Source organism: Carcharhinus amblyrhynchos, chromosome 19, assembly GCF_965287045.1.
Source record: "Carcharhinus amblyrhynchos chromosome 19, sCarAmb.v2.hapA, whole genome shotgun sequence".
Classification (NCBI taxonomy): domain Eukaryota; kingdom Metazoa; phylum Chordata; class Chondrichthyes; order Carcharhiniformes; family Carcharhinidae; genus Carcharhinus; species Carcharhinus amblyrhynchos.
This window is the reverse complement of record NC_137342.1, coordinates 31,603,540-31,630,777: the sequence shown is the minus strand read 5'-3', so window position 1 is coordinate 31,630,777 and position 27,238 is coordinate 31,603,540. Positions and strand designations below refer to the sequence as shown.

Here is a 27,238-nt window from a genome sequence, read left to right as displayed (position 1 = left end):
AAACATCTTAGAAAGGTTGGTCAGAGTGATATGTTTTCCTTGTTCATCTCCTTCTCATGCATCACATTTACAGTGGAAGCAACCTAACTGGTAGCACTGTCACTGGAGTTGGAACTCAAATATGTAATCTAGGCTGACACTTCAGTGTAGTGCTGAGGGAGAGCTATAATCTTAATGTCTATTCTCTAATTTCAGAGTTGACAAATTTAGGCCAATATTCATATCCTAGACTCAAAAGTCAGTTGGGTGGGAGTTTCCTCCAGAATAATGAATAACTGACTAAGCAAAGAAGAATTGCTGGCAACAACCATCCTAATTATTTACCATTCACCAACGGACACAAGCATGAAGTCGCATAACCACATTTTCTTTGTTTCTCACTCTTGGCAATTTTACAATGCGGTTCTGCTATGCGCCTCAAAGCCAGTGTTAGTAGGCTACCTAACCACAACAAGGCAGAGACAAGCCCAATTCTGACATCATCCAACAGCAAATTCTAAACCATGTTTATCAGAGTGAGTTAATGGAACATCTTAGTATTGCATGTTTGCTGGCACCATCTATTTAAATGCAGTAAATAAAAGCACATACATAAATAATCAGCCAAGTAATTCACAACTCTCCAATTGCAAGTTGCTTGGGGTGGGGTGGGGGCGCGGTGGTGTGGTGGTGGTGGTGTCAGTAGCTACCATTTTAGAAATCAATTCCTGGCTATTTATTCCATCTCCAACCAGGGCCATTGCAGTCATTCATAATGCCACTACTACTACTCCAGTTGAGAATGGCACAAGTAAGATAAAAATAACAAGGGCTTCTACTGCTGTTTGTCATCTCAGTAATCCTTTCTGCAGAGAGAGATGAGGACAGGTTCAGCCTGCCAAGAGTCATACACAAAGAATAGCTATGTGGATGATTCCTTACATCCCCCACAGATTATAATGTATTCAGAATAGGAATCATAGAACCCTATGGTGCAGAAAGAGGCCTTTCGGTCCATCGAGTCTGCACCGAACACAATCCCAGCCAGGCCCTACCCCCATATCCCTAGATATTATACCCAGTAATCCTCTAACCTACGCATCCCTGGACACTAAGGGGCAATTTCTTAGCATGGCCAATCAACCTAACCCGCACATCTTTGGACTGTGGGAGGAAACTGGAGCATCCGGAGGAAACCCACACAGACGAGGAGAATGTGCAAACTCCACACAGACAGTGACCTGAGCTGGGAATTGAACCCAGGACCCTGGAGCTGTGAAGCAGCAGTGCTAACCACGGTGTTACCGTGCCACCCAATTCAATAAAAAACTAACTTTACAGAGACATAAGCATTTTCTTTAGTATTGGAAAAGTATTTGCTGTGTTCTGTGGTGAGGAAAACTAGTCAGTGCCTGTTCTGCCACTATAATACAAGCTTGGATTGTGTTATTAACAGCAAATTCTAAACCATGTTCATCAGGATGAACTAATGGAACATCTTGGTATTGCATATTTGCTGACACCATGTATTTAAATACGGTAAAAAAATACACACAGAAAGAATAACCAGCCAAGTGATTCACAATTGCAAGTTCTAATGGCTAGTGAGTTGCATGTGTCAAGAAAGATTTATGAAAAAAATGAAAATTGCTTTGTTGTCCCATTAGCGCATAGTCAAGCTTTAGTTAGATCAATTAAGGACACAGTCTCATGATCATGGAACGCTTAATGAGCGATATGTCAAGCGATTATGGTAAGATGCAAAAACAACACGGTTGTTGCGATGGGCAATTTTAACTTACCCAATATAGACTGGGATTCCTTTAGTGCCAGGGGCTTGGATGGGGCAGAGTGCTTCTTGAAGATAGTTCAACTCGGGAACGAGCTGTCTTAGATCTCGTCCTGGGTAATGAGCCGGGACAAGTGATTGATGTCTTGGTGGGAGACCATTTTGGCAACAGTGATCACAATTCTATAAGTTTCAAGATATTTGTAGAAAAGGATAGAAGTAGCCCCAGGGTGAAAGTACTAAACTGGGGGAACGCTAACTGTGACAGTATCAGGCAGGAGCTAGTAATGTAGATATATGTGTGTGTGTGTGTGTGTGTGTGTGTGGCGGGGGGGGTGCTATTTGAGGGGCAATGAATGTCTTCGGCAGACTGGATTAAGGAGAATCCCAAGGCTTCTTATGTATGTATAAGGAGAAAGAGGGCAGCTAAGGAAAAGGTAGGTCCACTCAAGGACAGAGGAGGGAATTTGTGTGTGGAGCCAGATGAGGTTGGGGAGGTCTTTAACAAATACTTTGCACCAGTATTCACAAAGGAGATGATGTGGTGGATGGTGAATGTAGAAAGGAGGATACTGACATTCTATAACATGTTGAGATAAAAAAAGGAGTATTGGAGATTTTGAAAGTCCTCAGTGCCAGATAGGGTCTATCTCAGAATACTGAGAAAGACAGAAGAAATTGCTGAGGTCTTAGCCAAAATCTTTGTATCCTCTTTAACCACAGGTGAGGTACCAAAGAATTAGAGACTAGCATTCCCCTGTTTAAGAAGGGCAGAAGAGAATTTGGGAAATTACAGATTTTAAATCAGTGGTGGGAAAATTATTGGAAGAAGCTTTTTAGAGACAGGATATACTCACATATGGAAGAGAATAGGCTTATTAACGATTGGTAGCATGGTTTTGTGAAGGGGAGGTCGTGTTTCACAAACTTGCTTGAGTTCTTTGAGGAAGTGACAAGAAAAACTGATCAGGGCAGGGCAGTGGATGTTGTGTAGATGGACTTTAGTAAAGCCTTCAATAAGGTTCCTCATAACAGGCTGAAACAGAAGGTGAAGTCATATAGGATCCGAGGTGAGCTGGTAAGATGGATACAAAACTGGATTGGGCATAGAAAGTAAAGAGTAGCAGTGGAACGGTATTTTGCTAACTGGAGGTCTATGACAAAAGGTGTTCCACAAGGATCAGTGCTGGGGCCTCTGTTGTTTGTAGCATAAATAAACGATTTGAAGGAAAATGTAGATGGTACAAAAAATTGAGGGAGAAGCACAATAGTAAGGAGGATTGTTGGAGGATACGGCATGTTAGATGGCAGTTGGAATTTGACCCGGACAAATGTAAGGTGATGTGATTTGGAAAGTCTACTGCAGAAGGAAAGTATATAGTAAATGGTAGAGCCCTTAGAAATATTAGCATAGAGAGAAATCTAGGTGTGCAGATCCACAGTTCCCTGAAGGTGGCAACTCAGGTGGACAAAGTGGTCAAGCAGGCATACAGCACGCTGGCCTTCATCGGTCGGGGCATTTAGTCTAGAATTGAAAAATCATATTGCAGCTGTATTAGACCTTGGTTAGGCGGCATTTGGAGTACTGTGTAGAATTCTAGTCGCCACTACTGGAAAAATGTTGATGCATTGGAAAGGGATGATGCATTGCAGAAGAGATTTACCAGGATGTTGCCAGGTTTGGAGGATATGGACTATAAAGAAAGATTGAACAATTTTGGATTGTTTTCATTGCAGTGTCAGATGATGAGAGGGTTTACAAGATTATGATAGAGTGGATAGTCAGAGTTTTTTTCCCAGGATCGAAGGGTCAATTACTCGGGGACATAGATTGAAAGTGAGAGGGAGAAAGTTTAAGAGAGATGCAAGGGGCAAGCTTTTCCACACAGAGGACGGTGAATGTCTAGAACATGCTGCCAGAGGAGATGGTGGAAGCAGATTCTATAACAACGTTCAAGAGTTATCCAGATAGATACATTAAAAGGCAGGGAAGAGAGGGATATGGATCATTAGAGGCAAGACAATATTAGAGAGGCATTTGTGTTGGCACAGACTTGGTGGGCTGAAGGGCCTGTTTCTATGCTGTACTGTTTTTTGTTCTTTGACTGTCTACCAGCCAGACTCTTCAATATGAAAGGTACAATGCAAATTGTGCCCAAGCATCTTTTCAAAAATGGGAGCTTCAAAGCACCAGGGCCATAACGTTCTTGCAGCTCCTCGAAACAATATATTAATAGTAATGTGTGCAGCAATTTTTCTTTGATCTCTCTTTCCCTTCAAAAATACCTTTTTTAAATTTCAATATTTCCATAGTTAGGTAGTTGCTGCTGGTCATCACATTATCCTCTACTTGAAGACCAGAGTGTTCTACACAATTGTGACTGATTTTTAGCATGGTTGTTCCAATCATCTGGCTATTAAGCAACTCAAACTTTGCTCTTGAATGTTCTGGCGAACTATCACTATCTTAGGTAACTTAAAAGCATTTCTAAAGCAAGGTACCATCATATGGTCTCCCATAAACATTATCCCCATGGTTATCTAGTTTCATCTCAAATCACTCTACCTCTGTTGTAGCTGTGGTTTATTGTATAAACCTTTTCCAATAATTTAAGAGTTAGCTAGGGTTCTGTTCTTTCTCCTCTGTAGAAATATCCTCCACTTGCTCATCATCCAGCCCTATTCATTCTTTTCCTGAGAATGCCATCTACATTTAGCAACTAACTCCAGATTACATGCTTTCAATGTTCAACATCTAGTTCAGTGCATAAATTACTACATTTGTTTATTCAATATGTGTTTCCATGAGGCAATGAACATTTCGCATTTGTTATCATTCCCTTAGAAATTATAAGCAAAGAAATGCAAACTGCCAGCGAACAGCCGAAAGGATTACACAACAAGGTTTCACATTTTAAGACTTTTACTGTAACAAACAAACTAAAAGCACCACTGACTAAATACTATTCCTGTGGACAACTTGTACTTTAAACTATGAAACAGAACTTCCCCTTTTAATACAACTGAAAATCTGACTCCTTGATTATACTTTACACTGTTCCTCAAATAGACATTCACATCTCCTGAAACTGCTCTCAAGGTTTACTTCAATTCTTCTCCTTTTCCAACTTGGTACCTTTTATCTCAGAATTGCCTTTCATGGTGAGGGTTTTCTCTGGTGATTCTCCCTGTAGGAGAAGCAGCTAGACAAATCTTCCAGCCTTGTTTCAAACCCTCAAGAAATTGGTCTTTTCAATTTGAGTACAAGCTCCCACTCTCATTCATGCTCAATGAACCTGCCTCTATTTGCTCCCTCTCCTGGATCCTGGCAGACTGTCTGTATCTATGTATTTTCAGGGCTATCTTAGAACATCACCCCCACCTCACCAATTGCAGGATTAAACTATATCAAGAATTTGTTTTCCAAACCTACTAATTAATATTTCATCTTATTAGATGCATCCAATTTATTTGTCAATAATCTCTGAGGTAGGTCTTCCCCTTTTCTTCAAAGGTTAAAATGGTTGTTTTAATTTGGGGCACAATCTGTTCCAAGAACCTTTCCCATTTCTTCTTCTTTTGATCTTGATAATGTTCTTTGGCTACTCGATATATTTAAGGTTTCACAAAGAACTGACATGACTTTATCACAAAACGTCACATCCCATCTATATTAGAGATCGTTGGCTTTGGATGGGAGATCCTAATGTTAAAAAAAAGTACAAAAAAATGCGGTTAAAAAGTGACGAGACTTTTTCATTTTAAAAAACCACAAACTGTTGATCACAAAGCTCATAGTAGTGATGTAATTGCTATCACTGTAAATACTATCAAGATTTGGTAAACGGGAGTGAGTGGTTCTCCTGTGATCTTGCCATTCTGAATGCAGGCAGATGCAGTCCTGGCCAGATGACAGATCAGAAGGTGGAAGAACAAGATAAACACCAACTAATAAATTAAATGTCAACTCAACAGCAAACTGTCGTAGAAACATCACCAGCCAAACAGGACTGTAAAACTTTAAATTTTATGAAGAAATGCTTTCTAAAGAATAACATTCTAATTTCTGCTTTTCTAATTCCCAAAAGTGCTTATTTAACTTTGCATACAGTTCAATGAAAAACAGATGTACATATATGCAAATCTCATTTTTGGTTGATCTGCGCTAACCATGTGCTATTATTCTTCAAATGTTTATACCAGAACCATAACAATAAGCAGCTCTGAAAGTCTGATTCTGGACTCGCCTCTCCTGCAAAGTTTTTTTTATTGCAAAAGTGAGCCAACAGATAGTCAGACTCAAGAGTTGATGACATTAGGGCGGCACGGTAGCACAGTGGTTAGCACTGCTACCTCACAGCAACAGGGACCCAAGTTCAATTCCAGCTCTGGGCCTATATGGAGTTTGCATGTTCTCCCTGCATCTATTTGGGCTTCCTCCAAGTGCTCTGGTTTCCTCCCATTGTCTAAGGATAAGCAGATTAGCTGGACTGGCCATGCTAAATTGTCTTGAGTGTCACAAAGATGCGTAAATTAGATGGATTCGCATGGTAAATGTGAAGGTTACAGGGATAGGATAAAGGGGAGGGCCTGGGTGAGTGCTCTTTTGGAGAGTTTGTGGAGATATGTTGGACCAAATCTTCTGCGCTGTAGGGATTCTAGTCTACATTACCCTCATATCACCCAACCATGCAGCCTCCCATTTCGAAAAGCCTCATCTTTTCTGGTGTGATTCAACACTGTGGCCTCCCCCTATCCCTGTTTGAACCATTAGCCTCCCACTTATTTACAATTCCTTACACCATGCCTCTGACGTCATGACTTAAACTTTGGAGCCATTACTTACAAACCTTGACCAAATTTATAACATATTACATAAATTGAAGTGGCAGTAGTTTGTGATAATTGGAATAACTTCTTCAACAGCAAGTGGCAAGAAAACCTGTCAGGAAAACCCAAGAAATTTTTAGCATGTTTCTGTTAGCAGCATTCTTGTCATTTTTTTTAAAGTGCTGCGGTATGTGAATGGCAATTAAAGGAAGGGACAGAATGAATGTGTGAATGTAAACTGTGAGTTTGATATGTTAATGATTGTAACAGGACTTCAAACAGATGTTTACCACAGGTAATTTAGTCCAGATGGTTACAGAACAGGAATAGATTTGAATGGGTTGTTGTGATTCAGGGTGACATTGGTAAACTATGGATAGAATGGGCTTACATTTCTTTTACATTTTAAAAGCTAAAGTTAGGAGATGAAGTTAGCAATTCGCAAAGAGAGCAGTTTGAAAAAAATTGGGTAAGATAATGGGGACATCAAAGCAAAAGAACATATTTAAAGAGACACTGAAACTCCATGAAAAGAGCTGTTTTAGATTTCAATTGACAGCAGGAATAGCTGATCCAACTCCCAGCAAATGGTGTGAACAAAGCCAGATCTGAAAAACCAACTGTTGGGAACCTCAGAGTGAACTCCAAAAGAAAATGCAAGGCACTGTGTGGGCCGGACTTTTATAGATCTTAAAATCTAAAAAGTGTTGCTGAACAGATGGAAAGACTAGCTCTAAAGTTAAATTAGATTGTTTGGAATTGTTTTAAAGTATTGGTACTGTGTGAAGCCATTGTCTTATTTAAGCATAATTTTTTTTAAAACTATTTCTTAATCAACATGTACTTCACCATAATATCACCACAAGTAGTGAGAGACATTATTTCTGTCTTTCTAAACTCCTCTTTATACTGTACAAATTGCAAACACAAATATGAGCGCAGTTGTTTCAAGTTTCCCTCCTGAGATTTGAACAGCTATGCATTTATTATTAGCCGTGTCCTTAACGCAGGTATCACTCACTACAACCTATACCATAAGTTTGGGATTTGGATTGGAATTCAAATAATTTAAATGGGAATAAAGATAACAGTGTTGTTATGGTTCAGGTTAGAAACTCCAAAGTGTTTTATAAAGCCCACCTGAAAGTCAAGTTTTGCATCTTGAATTTGGCTAGGATAAGCATGGGATGTTTCACTTCAAGTATAATTCAAGTGGCTACTAGGGAGCTTTTTATCAAACAAAGTTTATTTAAGAAATTAGCAACAACTTCTATCAATAACAAACAAGAAACAAAACAACTACTATAATGTACAATGAGTATCTCTGATGTGTTCCAATTAAAACCAAAATCCAATAAAAACCCTTTAAACAGATTTATCGCTGCACAGACTAAAGCTCACATAATACTGGGATCCAATTCTCTGGGTTGAATGCTGATTTCAAACGATCTTGAAAACACAGAGCAGCTTGTAGTCATCAGCTCCCCAAAACATAGATTCTTTATTGCAGAATGGCAAACAAGATGTGCTTTCAGCTAACTAACAAAATTTAAAAAAAATAAAAAGAGAGACTTCTTTCAGTTATCCTTTTAAACTGTAGCCAAAACAAAACTAAAATCAACCTTTGTCACGTGACCAAAGTTTTTTTGAACTTTATTAAAGGGACCCTAACATTTCAGTATAAAGATTAGGATTATAGACCCATGTATGTACACATAGTAAATGGAAAATCTCACATCACATATTAGCATATGGTTAAATCTCATGCACACAAAAACATCAGTGTTTTTCTTAAAGAACTGAAATTTTACCACTTTTCCCTTTAAAACTCCTTTGTGTTTGCTAATCAGATGAACCTGGAGTAACACAAATTTCCTATCACTGCAGAGACGTCTGATTTGCATTTAAAGCAGCTGCTATTTACTGCAAAAGGAATTGTAGATGTGAATTGCCAACTCAATACTTTGTGACAGGCAGAAATTCAGGTGTAACATGCGTGTACAGTGGGCTGAACTGTAAGTGGCCACATTTCCCGGTCCAGCCTGAGATCAATTAAAGATTATGTTACACTGGTTGTCCACTTAAGTGGCAGTCCACATGATTCACATCCACATTGAATAGGCATGGGGGGTGCAGGTGCATGTTGTATCCAAAGGCAGCCTAACACAAGCTTTAAAGACAGCATCCAGAGGCTCCTGAAGAGAGGAACCGGAGGAAGTTGGTAGAGAGGGCAGCAGAAAAACACACCAGGTTGGGAGGAAAGCTCAGGCAAGGAACAAGGATTCACTTTCTCTGACAATTGCTAATGAGTCCTGGTGAAGATGGCAATAGACAGGAGGGACAGCTTCCTGCCCAGGGATGGAAGGAGGAGACCATCCCATCTATAACCAATGAGACCTGACCAGATGTGACAGCTGAGGTCAGTGGGCATGACCTGGATCCAGTGCTAGAAAAGGTTTAATGACCTACTGCGCTCAGTAAGGGGAGCTCTGAGTGGGCATTGTCCAGTGTTTGTTGAGGGGGGGTAGTACTGAGAAAGAGTGGCCCAGGAGTGTGGGTTTCAGGGAGCCTCAGAACACACATCTATCTGTGCCTCAAAGCTGGACAGGAGATCTGAAACCCTGGATCCATCAAAGGGTCATGAATCCAAAGGGGTAGGAACGTTCTCAAGCCTCCAGCAGTGATCTTGGTTTGGAGACAGCATGGTATGTCGCCGAAGTGAGGAGCTGAGACTCAATAGAGCTCTGCGCTTAACTTGCAGGAGAAACGGAGCCACAATGACAACGAGCAGGGAGGGAGGTCATCAGCTTGTGGAGAGGCTGGTGTCTGTAAGGAAGACAAGAGCCCAGTAGTCTGATGCGTGACAGGCTTTGTGAAGATAATGAATGGGCATCTCATCCCTCAAAGGATTTCACATGTGCCAATCACTGAGCCACTATAATACCACTGAAATTAATCGCACTGTGCAGCATGTTGTGGAATCGACGCTAGTTATGGCCAAGTACGGATCGATTGTTTTCATCCCTCAGACCAGCAAACCACCACACCCAATCCAGAGACCGATGACTCTCCATTGACACCGGAGCAGGTGACAGTGGAAGATGTACCTATGGCACATTCTGTCTCAGCAGCAGTGCAGATATAGCCATCTTGATGGACAGTCGTGTGTTGACTCAGTTGGTAGTGCACAGTGGTGAAGGCACATCGCACTCGCTGGAGCAGATGGAGGAGGCAGGGAGTGCCTAGGGTGCAAGCAGTTGGGGGAAGTCGCTAGCTGAGTCCGAGGAAGATTATGAGCAACTGGACTCACCAATCATATGGTAAGTACTGGACGTCCAGCAGGAAGAGCGGAGAGATCTGATGTAGATTCCGGAGGCTGTGTGTCATGGGGGAATTCTTGTGGAGGATGAAAGCTGCTTTGATCCTTAGCTCCGCATGCTCAGCCCCATCCATCAAGAGAATGGGGTCTCTCATGTAATAGCAGGTCCAGGGACATGATCAGAGGTTCATGGGATTGCACTTTGACCTGCAAGCTCTTACATAAGCCCTGATCTCAGGAGATCACTGCCAAAGTGGGAGAGGAATGCAGCAACCAATCTCTCAGATGGGCAAGCAAGGAGGCGATGACACAATGGCAGATGAACTGGCTGTCACCTCTGCAGCCTCCTTTCATGGTGCCCAGTGTGAGGGCAGCAGCTCCCCTGCCTCTCTGGAAGTCGCTACATCATCCTCCAAGTCCGCAGTGACTGAGCAATGCCTGACCATGTCAGTGAATGCTCCTTCCAAGGTGGTTTTAGAACAGAGTTGAGGAGGAACTTCTTCACTCAAAGGGTGATGAATCTCTGGAATTCTCTGCCCATTGAAGTGGTGGAGGCTACCTCATTGAATATATTTAAGTCACGGGTAGATAGATTTCTGATAGACAAGGGAACTAAGGGTTATGGGGCGAAGGCGGGAAAGTGGAACTGATCTACTTCAGATCAGCCATGATCTCATTGAATGACGGGGCAGGCTTGAAGGGCTAGGTGGCCTACTCCTGCTCTTATTTCTTATGTTCTTATGGTTCCTGCTCAGGCCCAGCTGGCACGAGGATGACCACCAAGGTCATCTATGGCAACAAGGCACTACAGTCAGCAACATGGCTCTAATGCAGCTGTTAGCAATGGGTGGCACCTAGATGTAGCACCCACAAACATAAGCTTAAGACACAGCCAAGGGTTTGCACTGGGTGCCAATGTTTTCTTTTCATATCACTTGAGTTTACAAAAGATCTGACTGAATGCATTAATTTAAAACACAGCAAAAACAATCACCATAAACGACCATTTTCTCACAAGTCATGAATGTCCTGTGCATTCCATTGCTGTCAGCCTCATCGATGCCTGGTGGGAGACATCTGGGGTATCAAACTTTATTATTAAGACAGTGGTACCTCAGTGGACTCTTCAACTGGTTAAGTGCAAGGATTTGGGACGGTGGTGCTCATGGACTCTGTGGGAAGGCAGCATATGCCAGCCTAGCCAAAAAAAAAAGGCTACATCAAGGTCTCCCTGATGTCCCTGCAGGTTCATGATTTCAGCTCTTTGATCTCACCTCCTGGCTGCCCAGACTCTACAGCCAAGTCAACATCATCTGAGACATGAGCAGCAGCATCCGTGTCTTTCTGATTGTGGTTCCCCCGCAAGAGATGGTAATTGTGAAGAGCACTGCGGACAGTGATGAGCAACACTGGCTTGGACAGATATTGCTAGGCACCCCTAGATCAATCCAGGCATCAGAACACTGTCTTCAGCGGGTCAGTGGTCCTCTCCACCACCACCCTTGTTGATAAATGACAGTGATTTTATCTCACCCCTGCCTCCATCCTAGCTGCCTGAGAGGGTTCATTAGCCACCTTTTCAAAGATAATCCTTGTCACTAATCAACCAACCATCAAGGTGACCTGGAGCCATGAACAGCCTTGGTACTTGAGTGATGTAGAATGTGGACATCAGGAGAGCTGCTAGGGTATGTAGCACAGACCTATAGAATCTGGGTCTTAAGGTCACAAACTATCCGAACATTCATCGAGTGAAACCCCTTCCTGTTAACAGGTGCCAGGCTGTCCAGTTGGTGCTAAGGAGGCCACATCAGTGCAATCAATGGCACTCCAGAGTCCTGCAATTGCAGTAAAGTCCTTGGTCCACTCAGCCTGGCTGACATAATTCATCCTGAAATGTATGAATATTTTCACCTGCCTGAACATAGCATGAGCCACCAGTTTGACACAGCTGTATGAAGCGGATTGAGAGACTTGACAACGATCATCCACAGAGCCCTGGAAAGATTCGGAAACAAAAAAAATCGAGTGCCACAGTGATCTTGAGACCCTTGGGTGTCCACCCACACAATTAGAGACTACCTCTGGCCCAATCATCTGGCAGGTGGTTATACAGCTTCCCTCAAAATCCACCACATGCTGTGAAACTTGGTCATGTTCAGGTAGTTGGTTCTTTGCCTATTCACCCTGGCAACTGGGTAGTGGTGCCTTCTGAACGGACATCCTTCTTGCCCTCCTGCTGGCCCTGAGCATCCTGTGCCCCTGCCCCTGCTCTAAAGTGATGGTGCTTGCAACCATCTGGCCTTCTCAGTTTGTCCTGTGAGGACGTGTTTCCTGCTACGTACACGCTACCCATCTGCAGAGCTGCAAATGGGGCTGACCTGTGCACACAGGGTAATAGGTGGACCAAATCTCCGATGTTAGAAGACAGCCATGCCCTGAAAGCTCCAGGCTATGTCGAACCCTCCACAGAATGCGGAGATAATGCTCAAAACCAAACGTTCAACTTACTCCCAAGAACTCCCATTTCTCAGCGTGCCTTTGCTCCAGTTCCCTTTATCCCACCCATGGATGAGAAAACTGCAAAAATGGATTGGTCGCATGCCCATATTGCCTGTGCAACAACGTAAAAATCACACAGGCAATGCAATTCTTTCAAGTGGCTCCATAATTGCTGACTCGTGTGCTACCAATTGCACCTGCGCCCATTAACCAAAGTATTGCACAAGTGTAATGTGGCATCAGGATGCGTACCCAATATCATCACGTACTATTTCATACATTCTGGGTTAGGTGCATGCCCGCCCAGGCCACGTAAAATTCTGCACCTGAAGTTTTTAATCTTTCAACTTTCAAACCTTTTGAGCAACAGCTTTTATAATTTTTTAATCAGAAGGCAGTTTAATGTTACCAATATCAAATATTTATGTTATCTATAAATATAGACTCTGTGCCTCTTCAAAAACTCTCAATTAGTAACTCAAAGTCAAACAAACAGAAATGCATTGTAACGCACAGAAGGAGGCCACTTAGCTCATTGCGTCTGTGCCAGCCCAAGTAAAGCTATTTCAGCCAAATCCCATTTTCTACTTTTTGGCCCATTGCTCTGTAGGTTATAACACTTCAAGTGCATACCCAAGTATCTTTTAAACAAATATTTTTACCTATGGCAGTAGCTTTCAGACAATGAGTTTCACGCCCCCACCATCCCCGGGTGAAAAAAATTCTTGACTAATCCTTCTATACCAATTACGTTAAATCTATGAATCTGGTCACTGATGTTTGTGCTCAAAGAACAAGATCTCCTAGCCATTCTATTTAGACCCCTCATAAGATCTTTTCTCTCTTCCAGAGAATTTTAGCCTATATATTTTTAACTCACAATTAACATTCTCCATTCCAGCAACATTCTTGTAAATCTCCTCTGTAACTTCTTTCATGGGTTAAAGTCTTCCTTAATGTGAAGAGAACTATACAAAACACTCTACCTGTAGCCGAGCTAGTGTTCTATATATTCTAGGACAACTTCCCTGTTCTTGTATCCAAGCTTTTGTTAATAAAGGAAAGTATCCCCTGTGCCTTCTACCCATGGAATCTGTCTCTCTGTTCCTCCACCCTTCTTTTGTATTGCTTTCCCATGTTTGCTCCCCTCGAGTGTAATGGACTTAAATTTCCTTGGAGTGGTAATCAAGTTGACATGCCACTCCACTCCCAGTTTCTTAACAGAAATTCCGGAGGAGGACCCACAGTGAGTGGTAGTTGTGATTCTGTGCAATAGCTATTCAGAATGTTCTGGAGCTCAGAGGTTATGTCCCAGTATCTCACTTCTCTGAATTGGATGCCATTTTCTACTTATCTTCCCACTGATCAATCCGTTGATATCTTCTAGCAAATCTGCAGCTTTCTTCCTTGCCATCAAACACATGACCAACTTTTCAATGTGATAAGTGTTTAAAAGGTCATTTTTACTTGCTTTTTATACCGAGCTCCAAGCCCCGCTTTTGCAGTCAAGTGACTTTTTCCATCAATCCTAATTTCTAGTGATGCATTTGCATCACAGAACTGGTTTCAAACTTAACTCTGATTACGAAGTTTCACAGAGAACAGTCAGAGCTACTAATTATGTAACTCTTGATTCCAGTTCACATTTATGGTTTAGTAAGCAACATATTTTCAGAGCTAAATTATTGGCCAATTTAAGAAACATGGCTAACTGACAAAAATAAAATTACTACCCATTTCCCCAACAACAGATAATGAAAATATATCATCCTATTTGAGTTCCAAGATTGCATTTGTGGATTTAACCAGAACAGCTCAAAATAGAGAACTCTGAAAACTGAGAGTACCAAATCCCCACTGGCCTTCAAATTCCGTTTGTGTGGGATCTACACATTCTCCCCATATCTCTGTGGGTTTCCTCCAGGTCCTCTTGTTTGCTCGCACAGTCCAAATATTGATTGGCAACTAAGGGCATTTCACACTAACTTCATTGTAGTGTTCATGTAAGCCTTACTTGTGACTTCTTCACAATCAACACACAACCAATTTTTGTATCATCTACAAACTTCTTGATCATCTTCCACACAGTAAAGACCAAATCACTGATATAATGATTATATATGTATACGTACATATAGGATATTTTGTATGTGTATTTTGGAACCCTTAAAAGGATGCTTTTGCTGTTTTGTCCATAATAGCTTTGTTTTACAACTCTCTGATAGAAGGTAGAGCAAAATTATACAGCCAACACATGCCTAACTGTTTTTAAACTATCATGACAGACAGGACATATTCCAGAGTGCATGTGTAACACTCATAATTAACAGACTAGATAGGTATAATCTCCACTGTAATGACAAAGTTTCACAGTTTTAACAAAAGCTATCATGATGCCAATACCAGACTAATACCTAAGCCAAACAAGTTTTCAAAAACTGCCCAAAGATCAGTATAATTCTGTACCAATCTGGCACTCTTAAACTTGATCCAAATTAATGTTTATCATTTATGAAGTTTAACTCTTGTTCCAGGGTCATCAAGGTGCATTTCATAGGAAATGCCTAGATCACCACTAAATGTTGTGCCTTCAGAGATACAAAAATCTACAACAGCAGCACTTGTTTAATACTTTCCGTTTTATTTTCCTGGTTATTCAACATGTAGGAAGGACCATGCCAATATATACTACTCAGCTAACAGCGCACATTGCATAACACAGGTGAAGGTCTAGCAATGTGAAACAGCATGACTTTACCAGGGATGTAGTTAATTCTTAAAAAAAAACACATGCATGATCAGGGAAACAAAACATGCAGGATGCATGCAAAAGCTGTAATCAAAAACATATTCAGAATCATGGAATATCAGCAATACTATGCACTCTGAAAGTAGCATAAAGAAAATGGTCTTCTAAAAGGTCACAAACAAAACTTTTCAGATAAAGTTAACAAAAATATTCAGACTTAAAATTTCAGAACTTTATAAAGGATTGATTTTGAGAAGTATTCAAACAGCAACTCGATTAACAAAAGTGCAGTGCTTCAAGTTAGTATATCATTTTCATGTTACAAAGAGCAATGTTAATGTTTAAGAAAGCATCATTTGAACTTGTCAGCACATCAACAGTGTTTCAAGTAATTACATTAAAACCTTGCTCCAGGAAATATACCAAAGTGACAAGTCCATGACGTTCTTCCACAGTATAAAACTTACTTGCCAGTGCAGTCTTCCCAGCAACATGGTAGGCTACAATAATTTTCTTTCCTTCCTTTTCTTCAGTTTTCGTCTCCAGCCCAGGAAAAAGACTTTTCACGGCCTGATGAATAACTGTTCTTTTTTCTTTAGTATCTTCAACAACCTGTTTAGAAAAATCTTTGATGAATTAAAGGATGATATCGTGGCACTGTAGTTAGCACTGCTGCCTTACAGCACCAGGGCCCCAGGTTCCATTCTCCGTTTGGGTCACTGTCTGTGCAGTTTGCATGTCCTCCCCATGTCTGCGTGGGCTTCCTCCAGTTTCCTCCCACATTCCAAAGATGTGCAGGTTAGGTTGATTGGCTATGGTAAGTTGTCTTTTAGTGTCAGGGAGATTAGTAGGGTAAATATATGGTGCTCTGGGGATAGGGCCTGGGTGGGATTGTTATCAATGCATGCTTGATGGACCAAATGGCCTCCTTCTGCACAGTAAGATTTCTATGATTCCATGAATTAAAGAGGAAAAGAATGAGAAATGAAGGGGGAAAAAAATCATCTGGAGCTGTAGGATTGATGTAGGGAGCCAGCATGGACTTATTGGGCTGAATAACCTTCTTCTGTGCCTTCATGATTCTGTAAATGGAAGAGAATGAAACTTGTAACCTGCAGCACTGGTTACAAGTGATGATGTTTAACTCCAGAGCTTACGGCCTTGGTAGATACATAATTATCAATGTGGAGCAATTAAAATGTGATGTTCAAAGGGCTAGATTTAAATGAGTGAGGGCTGTGGCACTGGAGAAAATATTGCAGAGACAGGGAAAGGCTAGACTACGAAGGAATTTGAAAACAAGTGTATGATTTTTATAATTGGCTCATAGTTAAGCAATGTTTCAAAATAGACCAGCCAGCGCAGCACTTAGAATTCAAATGTAGTAAAATTATGTTAACTTAAACTGATCAGGCCACACTTGAAAATACAACTCTGGTCTCTACATTCTGAAAAAGACAGGAAGATGGAAAAAGTGCAAAGAAGATTTCCAAGAGTTATATCTTATTTCCAAGAATTATATGAGAGATAACGACTTTTGGGAAAGATTGCACCAGTTGGTGTTCCTTTATAAAAAAAAATCTACAGGTGACCTACTAGAGGTCTTTAAAAGTATAAATGGATTAGGGGAGGGTAAATATGGGTAGGAAGAGAATCCAAGACTAGGGATCATAAAAACAAGGTAGTTACTATTAAGTCCAGTATGGGACCAAGGAGAAATTTATTTACTTAGAGAGTGGAACTCGCTACTACAGGACATGGCTGAGGCAAATATCGTTATATGCTTTGAACAGAAACAAAATGAGTATGTCAACAAAGGGACTAGAAAGGTGTGCTAAAAGGCAGAGATGAAGCAGCTGGAAGGGGAGAAGACATGTGTGCATAAATGACAACACAACAAAGCAGAGTTTATGTGCTGTATATTCTATGTAACTTTCCAGTAACTTGTCTTCTTACCTCTATCACAACAGAGTCTTCCTTATTCTTAAAGTGCTGAAGATCTTCTAAACGTTGCTTGTCTTGAGCAGACAAAACAGAAAAAATGTCCTCTGACAGTTCCTAAAAGATTAAAGATGTCACAAGCTCGTATATAACATTGGTATTTATCCAAAGGTCACTGGGAGGGGAGCAAAACAGACACCAGAATAATTTAAAAGAAGGAAACAGAGAGTAAAAAAAAACTGCTTTCTTCTTGCCATCTATCTTATTAAGAATGTCCTCACAGCATTCTCCTCACAGTGTTCTGTCACTAACAGTATAGGTTGCAGTCTTACTTCCAGTCTCAAAAGTTAGCCTATCAATAGTTCTTCACTGAATTGATTATTCCTCCTCTGGCCTTTATTAGCCACCTTTTATGGTTGCCGCACAGAAATCACTGCATACCTCCATCATTCCAAGAGGCAGCATCTGTTAATACCCAAACACTTTTCATTCAAGTTTCTTTTTGGTTTTAAAGTCAATATATATGTTGAGCAACCAGGAATTTTATGTACATGATGCAATTTAAAATTGCAAAATAATTTAAAATTTAAAATAAGCTGAGGTCAGTATCTGTAAATATCCTAAATGGATATTTGGAATTTAGTTTTAAAATGGGGGTGAGATCAATGAGCAAGAATCATTGTGGTTTCCCCGATTTTAAAATCTATTTCCTCGCTGTCCTTTTGGTCTCTCCTGGATCATTTCTAACCAAAAACTACAGGCATTAAATTGCTGAGTGACAGCATATCTTTGCCTCACAAACATTGACTAAATTGAACCTCAGTAAGCTGAAAAAAGAATGATTTTAATATTAAGCAGGTAACTGTACAATAAGACATTCAATATCACATGAAATAACCACGGACACAGAAAAAGTACCTATGGAGTGTATGAACTAGGCTCTTGAGATGCACAGTACATGCCTAAGCACAGTACAGCTCCCTTTTACAAACAGAATTTTTCTCCAAAATTCACTCCCAGTAGCCCAATACGCCTTCAAGTCCATGACCTATCCAAAATACACTCAAGAACAAATCCTACTTAAACTGCAATATACACTGCTGCTTTCACATCAAGATTTGGAGAATTTTACTGAAGAGAAATCTTGCTAACAGTAGTTGTCCACTATATGTTATTACAAATTAGCTGATCTGGCAGCTAAATGTCATTACTGTTACACTGTTCAATGCCTTTTCATGCAGTCTCACTAATTTATCCAGTAAGTTAGTGTGATGAAAGCGTTATCTGTACTGAAAGCTGAATTAGTCTTACCTCATCATCAGCTGGTACAGACAAATCATCCAGAACAACCATCTTCCCATCCTTGTTTATTTCATGAACAACAAAATCTGAATATCTGGTTCAGATAAAGTGAAGATGAAGAAAGGTTTCAGTTTTGTATTTTTTAAATCATTGAACAAGGACACAACACAGTGATGACAATTTAGTCAACATCAATGATTTATAATTATCCCAATAAGTTAATTTAACTAAGATGCATGTGATGCTATTCAGTCATACTTGGTAGCAGGTTTGAGGCTAGATGTTGAAGATAGAATTCACAAAGAACATTTTATTGTACGAGCTAACTCCTCTTAAGTTGAATGTTTGAATTAGCTGATCATTCAAATTTAGAAAGCACAAGATCAAAAATGACTTGTGATCCATTTAATGGTAAAACCTAATGCAAACTCCATTATTTTCAAGCAGCAATCTACTTTGAATCAACAGTAAGTTCTACTTAGATTTGATGTGAACATACTTGAAATAACACTGCAAGAAATTTATTATCTGAAAAAAAATGGATTATTCATATCAAAATGCAATGGAACGCAAAATGTGAGCACACCAGGTGCCCAGCTGACTCAGATATTCATCATCAGATTTGGTTCAATAACATCAAGCTTTCTTCTATCAAAACTGCCAACTGTTTTAAGATTATTATGGAAACAAATACAACCCCAAGCTCATATTCTCTACCATCAACAATATATATAAATATCATACAAACTCTTTGATGATCAAAGTTAGAACCTGCAGGGTGGTATTCTTAGCTGTAATACTGCAGTTATGCAGTAAACATCATTTTCATGGAAAAATTGCTAGGTTTTATTACAACTTAATTAAGATTAATTACAAAATCAGTTTCCTTTTAACTTAGAGCAGTTGAGCTATGTCAATGCATATCATTTGACTTCTGCACCAGTTAACTGACAAGCATCAGCAACAAATATTTGATCTGCTTTGATTTTGATTCATTTTGGTTGCATCACAGCTTGATAGTGCACCTGTTCTGTCCAAGACCATAAGAAACTACAAAAGGTCATGAATGAAGCTCAGTTCATCACGCAAACCAGCCTTCCATCCACTGATTCCATCTACACTTACTGCTGCCTTGGAAAAGCAGCCAGCATATTTCAGGACCCCACACATTCCAAACATGCTCTCTTCCATCTTCTTCTTTTGGGAAAAAGATACAAAAGTCTGAGGTCACGTAACAATTGATTCAACAGCTTCTTCCCTGCTGCCATCGGATTTTTGAATAGACCTACTTTGCATTAAGTTGATCTTTCTCTACACCCTAGCTATGACTGTAACGCTACATTCTGCACTCTCTCGTTTCCTTCTCTATGAACAGTATGCTTTGACTGTATAGCATGCAAGAAACAATACTTTTCACTGTATACTAATACATGTGACAATAGTAAATAAATCAAATCAATGCATTTGTAGCAAATATATTGTTAGTGAATATTTAAACAGATTTAAGGAGGAAAGTTTGGATGATTTCATACATAGGCGGACATGAATTTCATTTCTATTTCATTTAATTCCACTTTACTAAAACATCAACTCTACTTATGATTGTCTTTACCTTTCCTTCAGAATTCCTGAGAAACCTTGGTGACTGCTAACAAATTTAGTGATTCCAACATCTTGCTCGACCAAGCCATATTTCATCATATCAGCAAAGGTGTCTCCGTCATCTTCATCGTCTTCAAGTACAGCATTATCCAATTCTTCCTCATCCTCTTTCTCATTGTTCTCATTTTGTTGAGAAGGGAGAGCTTGTAAGCCACCTTCAGTTATTTCTGTATGTTTACCAGTATCTGAAGATATGCCAGTTTCTGAAAGCTTGATCTTTTTATATCGTTCAGGTTCAGTTTCCTTATCATCAGCATTAGGCAGAGAACGCTTTATAGCTAAATTGTTTGCTTCGTTCACTTCCATTTTATTCAAGAGTATGCCGATACAATTTTTTTTTTTTCAAATTTTGTCCATATGTTTGTTAACTGACAGATCTTAATGGGTACATGACCAAATATCTTTCTGAAAACTAGACCGAGTCCCAAAGTCCTGAAGAATAAAAAAGAAATCAGTCAAAAATCTAACAGACATATTAGTTAAGGAGGATATGGAATATCTCCTGGCTAAAATTGTAAAATCAGATTTATATGCCTCCTCTAAAAAATATCCTTAATAGTAACTGAAGATTGTAACTGAAGACTCAAAAGAATAATACTGCGTGGTAGGTTGTCGCATAAGGTTAAATCTCACAGGATCCAGGGTAAGGTAGCTAAATGGATACAAAAATCAGAGCGTGGTTGTAGGGGTTATTGACCAGGGGTGTGCCTCAGGAATTGGTGCTGGGTCCACTGTTATTTGTCATTTATATTAATGATTTGGATGAGAATATGGTTAGTAAGTTTGCAGAAGGCACCAAGATTGGTGGCATAATAGACAGTGAAGAAAATTATCTCCATTGCAACGGGATCTTGATCAATTGGGCCAGTGGGCTGACGAGAGGCAAATGGAGTTTAATTTAGATTAATGCAAAGTGTTGCATTTTGGTAGATTGAACCAGGGCAGGAGTTACTCAATTAATGGTAGGGTGTTGGGAAGTGTTATGGAACAAAGAGATCTAGGGGTACATGTTCATAGCTCCTTGAAAGTGGAGTCACAGGTGGACAGAGTGCTGAAGAAGGCATTCAACATGCTTGGTTTCATTGGTCAGAACACTGAATACAGGAGATGGAATGCCTTTTGTTTTAAAAGTCATAGTATTGATAAGGCCACTCTTGGAATACTGTGTACAGTTCTGCTCACCCTATTATAGAAAGGATATTTTCAAATTAGAAAGAGTGCAGAAGAGATTTAGTAGTTTGCTACTGGGACGTGATGGTTTGAATTATAAGGAGAGGCTGGATAGACTGGCGCATAGGAGGCTGATCTTATAGAGGTCTACAAAATAATGAGGGGCATAGATCAGCTAGATAGTCAATATCTTTTCCCAAAGTTAGGGGAGTCTAAAACTAGAGGGCATAGGTTGAAGGTGAGAGGGGAAAGACACAAAAGGGTTCAGAGGAACAATTTTTTCATACAGAGGGTGGTGAGTGTCTGGAATAAGCTGCCAGAGGTGGGTACAATTTTGTCTTTTAAAAATTGTTTAGACAGTTACATGGGTAAGATGGGTATAGAAGGATATGGGCCAAATGCGGGCAATTGGGATTAGCTTAAGGTTTAAAAGGAAAAGGGGTGGCATGGACTATTTGGACTGGAGGACCTGTTTCCACGCTGTAAACCTCTATGACTGTAAGACAGGATATTAAAGAAAATTAATTGTTCATGAGTGTGTATATTTAAGTAATTCCAACTCCATAATTCAAAGACACTGATGCTGAAGTATATACATATAAGCATCATATTGTGCAAAGATAGACGTTCAAGCCCTACTGTATCGAGTTTTTAAACTTCTCCTACACCTCACAGGCAGATGCCATATTAACAAAGCATTTTTTAAAGTCACTCTAGATTTTCTCAAGATACTGCTGTTAGCTTCTTGGTAATGAACAAGTAGCATTTTTTTCAGTAAGTAATCAAACTTGAATAAACAGCATTGTAACCAAGAAAAATCTGCAAGTCTACTGTGACCAGCAAACCATCCAGCCATTTTGTCCTGGTGGAACATTTGTTTCCTTAAATATCCTTATAAAAGCTTCTCACTAGCTTGCCTAATACATCACTGTAAGTAACATACTCATGACCTCTGTTTGACTCAAATCTCTGGGTTCCTCCATCCCATATCTAACCCAGAGGCTCTTCTACCAATTTAAACATTATGCTATTTCTCACCTCACCATGTTCTTCAATCAACTATATCCACGCATATGCAGTAATACCAGAAAGTAATTATAATCTCATAAACATTTAATTTCACGTTATAAGTAATCTGATTGTGAACTAAATAGGGTTGAATACTTACTAAATTTATAGATGACTTCTCTGTAAAATCATTTCTTATATTCATTGAACATGACAGCACAGACGATGGCCAATCAGCTCAGCTCAGCTGGAAAGCCAAATTTATTCCCACAGCTCAGCTTTTTCCCTATTTCCCTGCAAATTAGTTCTCTTCACACACGTCAATCTTTTGAAAGTTCCAATGGAATCTGATTTCAACACCCTCCCTGCTGTTACATACAAATAAAATAGGAGCAGAAGTAGGCTATTTGGCCCCTCAAACCTGCTCCACCATTCAATATCATACCCGAAAGACCCCGCCCCCCCCCCCCCCCCCCCCCCACCACCACCATTCAATATCATGGTGATCAGTTTGTGTTGAGTTCCATGTTCCCCATCTAACTAGATAACGTTTAATTTTCTTGCCCAACAAGAATCCATCCACTGCTTAAAAGTATTCAGTGATCCTGTTTCCACCGCCTTCTGAAGCATACAACCTTCAAACAAATTCTCATCTGTCTTATAAGGGCGACCCCTAATTTTAAAGCAGTGCCTCCTAGTTCTGGACTCACCCATAAGAGCCTTGTCAATACTGTGCATGATCTCACATATGTCAATCAAGTCAGCACTCACTTTTCTCACTGATCATAATCCACTGAAGTTCTGAAGAAGCTTTAATAAAAATATATTGTTTAGATGGAGCTTATTATTACAGCCATTTAATTTGAAGATTTTACATTTGACAGGATGAGAGAATGTGATTGAAGATGCTTTATCACAACACTGATGTGTGAGGAGTGGAGAATGTTCAATGTTGGAAAAGAAAGACTGAACTATACTACTGTTAAATTTGCATGCTTAAATGTAACAAGGTATATATCTTAAAGACTAGACTGTCTACAATCATCATAGCAAGTATATTTATGGTTAACGGCATTAAAAGTGGAATTTTAAGTCTGTTAGAAGAGTGTTGCTTATTTGAATCTGAAAGTGCTAAGTTATAAATGTTTCTTTTCATTTTTAAACTTGATTTGTTAGACTTATAGTTAAGCTGCGTTATTAAATAAAGTTCATTTTACTATAAAAGATTCCTAATTTGCCAGCAGAATTACTCCTGGAGCGAAGCATCCTATCCTCAAATTTATGCCGAAATAGAAAAATTGTTGCGGTCTAATCTGGCATCCTAATAGAACTTGGGATTCTGGTCCAAGACCTTAACACCTGACTTCTCAACTTACCCTCCCACTTTCAAGAATTTGAGAATATGCATCCCTGAGTCCCTTCAAAATACACTTGTCTCTCCTAATCATTTCTTCTAAAATGGATCTCTTCATTATTATACATTTAATTTCCTACTCCGTGTCTGTGCATTTCACCATTTTAGGTACAGTCTTCCTGAAGTCTGGTACTATCATACATAGTATTTGTTAAATCCTAGTTTTATATCATCCATTAACTTAAAAAATGTATACCCAAATCCAAGCCAACAAGTGTGACGCTAACGTACCTTTAAGAAATGTTTCTAAATAAAGTTCTCTGCGTTGTAAGCAGGCCTTTTGGTTTCACTGTAGCTGAGCTGTCTGCTAGAAATCCTTTTATTGCTGCTTTACTCGGGGCCTCAGGTACTTTCTGGGATATTTTTATAACCCTGCATTGAGAGGGGGAAGATTGATTGCCAAGTCAAAGTCAAGTGGTTCCTCCTCAGAAGAATCCAAGGATTCATTTTCACTTTTGCTTTAGAGTCAGAAGCTGTCCTGGTTGTCAAGTGGCAGGTAGGTCCCTTTCTCTGGTCTTGTAAATTCTGTTGACTAGCTAGAGGCAGGTCTCCTGGCCTTCCTGGAGTGAAAATTCTGCTGTTGCAGGTTTTTTAAGATTGTACCTACAGTCTATCTCTTCCTGATGTTTTGGGAAGCTGTCCTGACTTCAAACTTGTGTGTGTATCAAGAGAACTGCAGCAACCAACCAAAGGACCAAATTCCAACATCACTTGAGTATTTGTATTTTCTGTGCTAAAAGTGTGGCAAGGGTTTCGTTTATGGGATATGTTTCATTAGAACAGTATTTAGCTGTTAAGCTTTATCCAATATCATTTCTTTTCTTGTTTGTAATTGGTAAAAGTTATTGCTAATTTTCTTTCTATACATGTTAATTGTATGCTTAAATAAACTTTGATGAAAGGTTCTTAGCCAGTCATTTGAATCATACTGGAAATGAAATACCTCAGGCTTACCCTAGCCAAATTCAAATTGCAAAACTTATGATCCAGGCAGACTTTATAAAATAGTTTGGAGTCTTTGACCTGAATTAAAACATGAGAAAAAACATGATCGTTCTACACACCCCTGGAGATAGTACTATCTCCTTCTCTTGTCAGAAAAACATCAATTCACCATGACTCGGTGGCTCCTGTCCTTTGGATAATTACATATCCAAGTTACTTATGTTCATTAAATACCATGTGCTTCTATTTTACTAAGAAGTCTATTATATGATAATTAATCAAATGTCTTTTTAAGGTCCATATATACACATACTCTGGTACCTTCATCAACCCATGGCGTGTCACTGTCACTAAAGAATACTGATTGCGACATCCTGTGAGGAGCCAGGGCCCTGTTATAACGTACCCTAATTTGCAGCCTGCATCCTCTGTGTAGGAAAAAGCTGATACGAAGACATTGCCAGATAACCTTGTGTTTCGGTTACTGCAAAGATCTCAACTACATTCATCAGACAGGATGTGCCTTTAATAAATGATTGTTTGCAATCCCTTATTTCCCAAGAACTTAATTTTGTAGTTGAAAATTGTACCTAATAGTTTTCCTGGCATTGGCATTAGGTTGGCCTGCAATTATCGCTCTCCTCTTTTTTGAACAGGAGCACAACATTTACAGTCAGTCTGTCCTCTAGGACTAAATTATATTCCAGCTTTCCTCAGTAACCTAGATTGCAAGTGATGACAATCTATTTAGTCCCTCTTTTTTCGATCATGTCTAACAGTTTGACTCCCCTTTGTCTATTACAACATTAATTTCATGCTATTATTGTGAAGACAGTTACAAAATATTCATTGAATACATCAGGCATGCACTCTGCCTCCACATCATTATTTCAGTTTTGTCCCTAATAAGTTACAGTACTCCTTTAACTTTTTATGAATGATTTTTAGATTTCCTTTCATTTTACCCACTCACCATTTCTCATTCTTTCTCTTTGCCCTTTATATACTTCTATTTCACTCTGTATTCTCTAGCTGATGCCAGTTTATCAACCAGAGAATTCTTGTTTTTAATGGCCTCTCCCTTATGGACAATGCTTGGTAAATATTCAACGTGTCATCTCCGCCTTGAGGGCCAGATGTTCCTCATTTACAGCTTTTTTTGGACAATATTTGTTTTCAATTGACCTGCGCGATCCCTTCTCAAATCACCGAAACTGGCACTCTTCCAGTTTCTCAGCACTTATGCTAATATAGTGCAACATCTTATATTTGCTGACACCCATAATTATTTGCTAATGCCTTATACATTTATAAATGATAAAACAAAAGTTATTATCCGAAACACAAGGTTATCTGGCAATGTCTTCATATCAGCTTTTTCCTACACAGAAGATGCAGGCTGCAAATTAGGGTACGTTATAACAGGGCCCCGGCTCCTCACAGGATGTCTCAATGAGTATTCTTTAGTGACAGCTACACGCCACTTCATGCTTGATGAACCCGGCACTTTATATGTGGAGGCACACGAGGTGAAAACACTGTATCTCACATCACTCACCACAGCATACAGCAGACCCGCCGCCTAAGAAACACGTGGACCTTTCCCCGACCCAGACTTCACCACCACCATACCCCGCCCCCTTCCCGCACGCTGATTGGTCAATCCATGGGCACGACGCAACAATTAGTGTTTGTGACGTATGCGTCCGGCTCGACGAATAAACCGGAAGGAAGGAAGGGATGGTGGAGTTGACACCTTGACAGTAAATTGTCTATTGGCAAAATAAAGCGAATCCCAGGGTTGATTGTAAATCCGTTCGAACAGTTCTTCTCAACACAGATTGCAAACATCGCTTCTCGGTCAGTGGCACAGATGCATTCGAGAGGAAGCTCGCTCAACACACAAGGCAGAAAGCTTTAGGGAGATATGTTGATGGGATTGGATGAAAAAACGGTGGGAGGAGTTTTAAATACTTTTTCAGATTAAGGGGCAGTACAGATTACCATCTGATTGAAATTAACAGAATGGTGTTTATCGTCATTGGCACATTTCCTCCACACAAACTGAGTAACAGCAATGTTTAAAACACAAAAGGATCACTTTGGAAATATATCGGTTGCCTTAAAATTATAGTAGAATTAGTATAAAGGTCTACTTGCATTTTATACAGTGCCTTTTGTGACCTCAGAATGATCCAAAGTGCTTTATGTTGAAGTACGCTTGAAGTGGTGTCACTGTTGCAATGCAGGAAAATGACAACCAATTTGTGCGTAGCAAGCTCCCACAACCAATGTGGCCATGACCAAATAGTCTGTTTTAGTGATGTTGATTGAAAGATAAATATTCTATAAATGTTATTACCCATATCTGGATTCCTAATTAGCCACATGTGGATAGTGACTCATGTATTGGACGAATGTTGGAGGATGCTGTTATTGATTTATGACTATATCAAAGGCTAGGATGTCAGAGAACATGAAGGGTTAAAGCACTGCAGTCACAGTTACAAAACGTACTGTGAGAAGGATGGCAGTTGTGTTAAAGAAATCCAGAGAAAGAATTTTGAAACAAATGGGCATGGAAGACGAGCCACTGATGTATTTGCTGTCTTTTTTGGACAAAAGGGC

At 39.8% G+C, this 27,238-nt stretch overlaps 1 protein-coding gene across 3 annotated transcripts in view; it reads right to left on the bottom strand.

Moving 5' to 3' along the window:
- Positions 1–26,236, bottom strand: part of pus7 (pseudouridine synthase 7) — a 48,934-nt gene extending 22,698 nt beyond the window's left edge. For all 3 annotated transcript variants that reach the window (XM_080207496.1, XM_080207497.1, XM_080207498.1), the window contains exons 1-5: positions 26,169–26,236; positions 20,024–20,505; positions 18,421–18,505; positions 17,125–17,226; positions 15,636–15,780 (exon numbers count right to left, since the gene is read on the bottom strand). In XM_080207496.1, the coding sequence (XP_080063622.1) occupies positions 15,636–15,780; positions 17,125–17,226; positions 18,421–18,505; positions 20,024–20,379 (688 nt within the window). In that variant the 5' untranslated portion in view covers positions 20,380–20,505; positions 26,169–26,236. The remainder of the gene's footprint in view (positions 1–15,635; positions 15,781–17,124; positions 17,227–18,420; positions 18,506–20,023; positions 20,506–26,168) is intronic.
- Between the last annotated feature and the right edge of the window lie 1,002 nt (positions 26,237–27,238).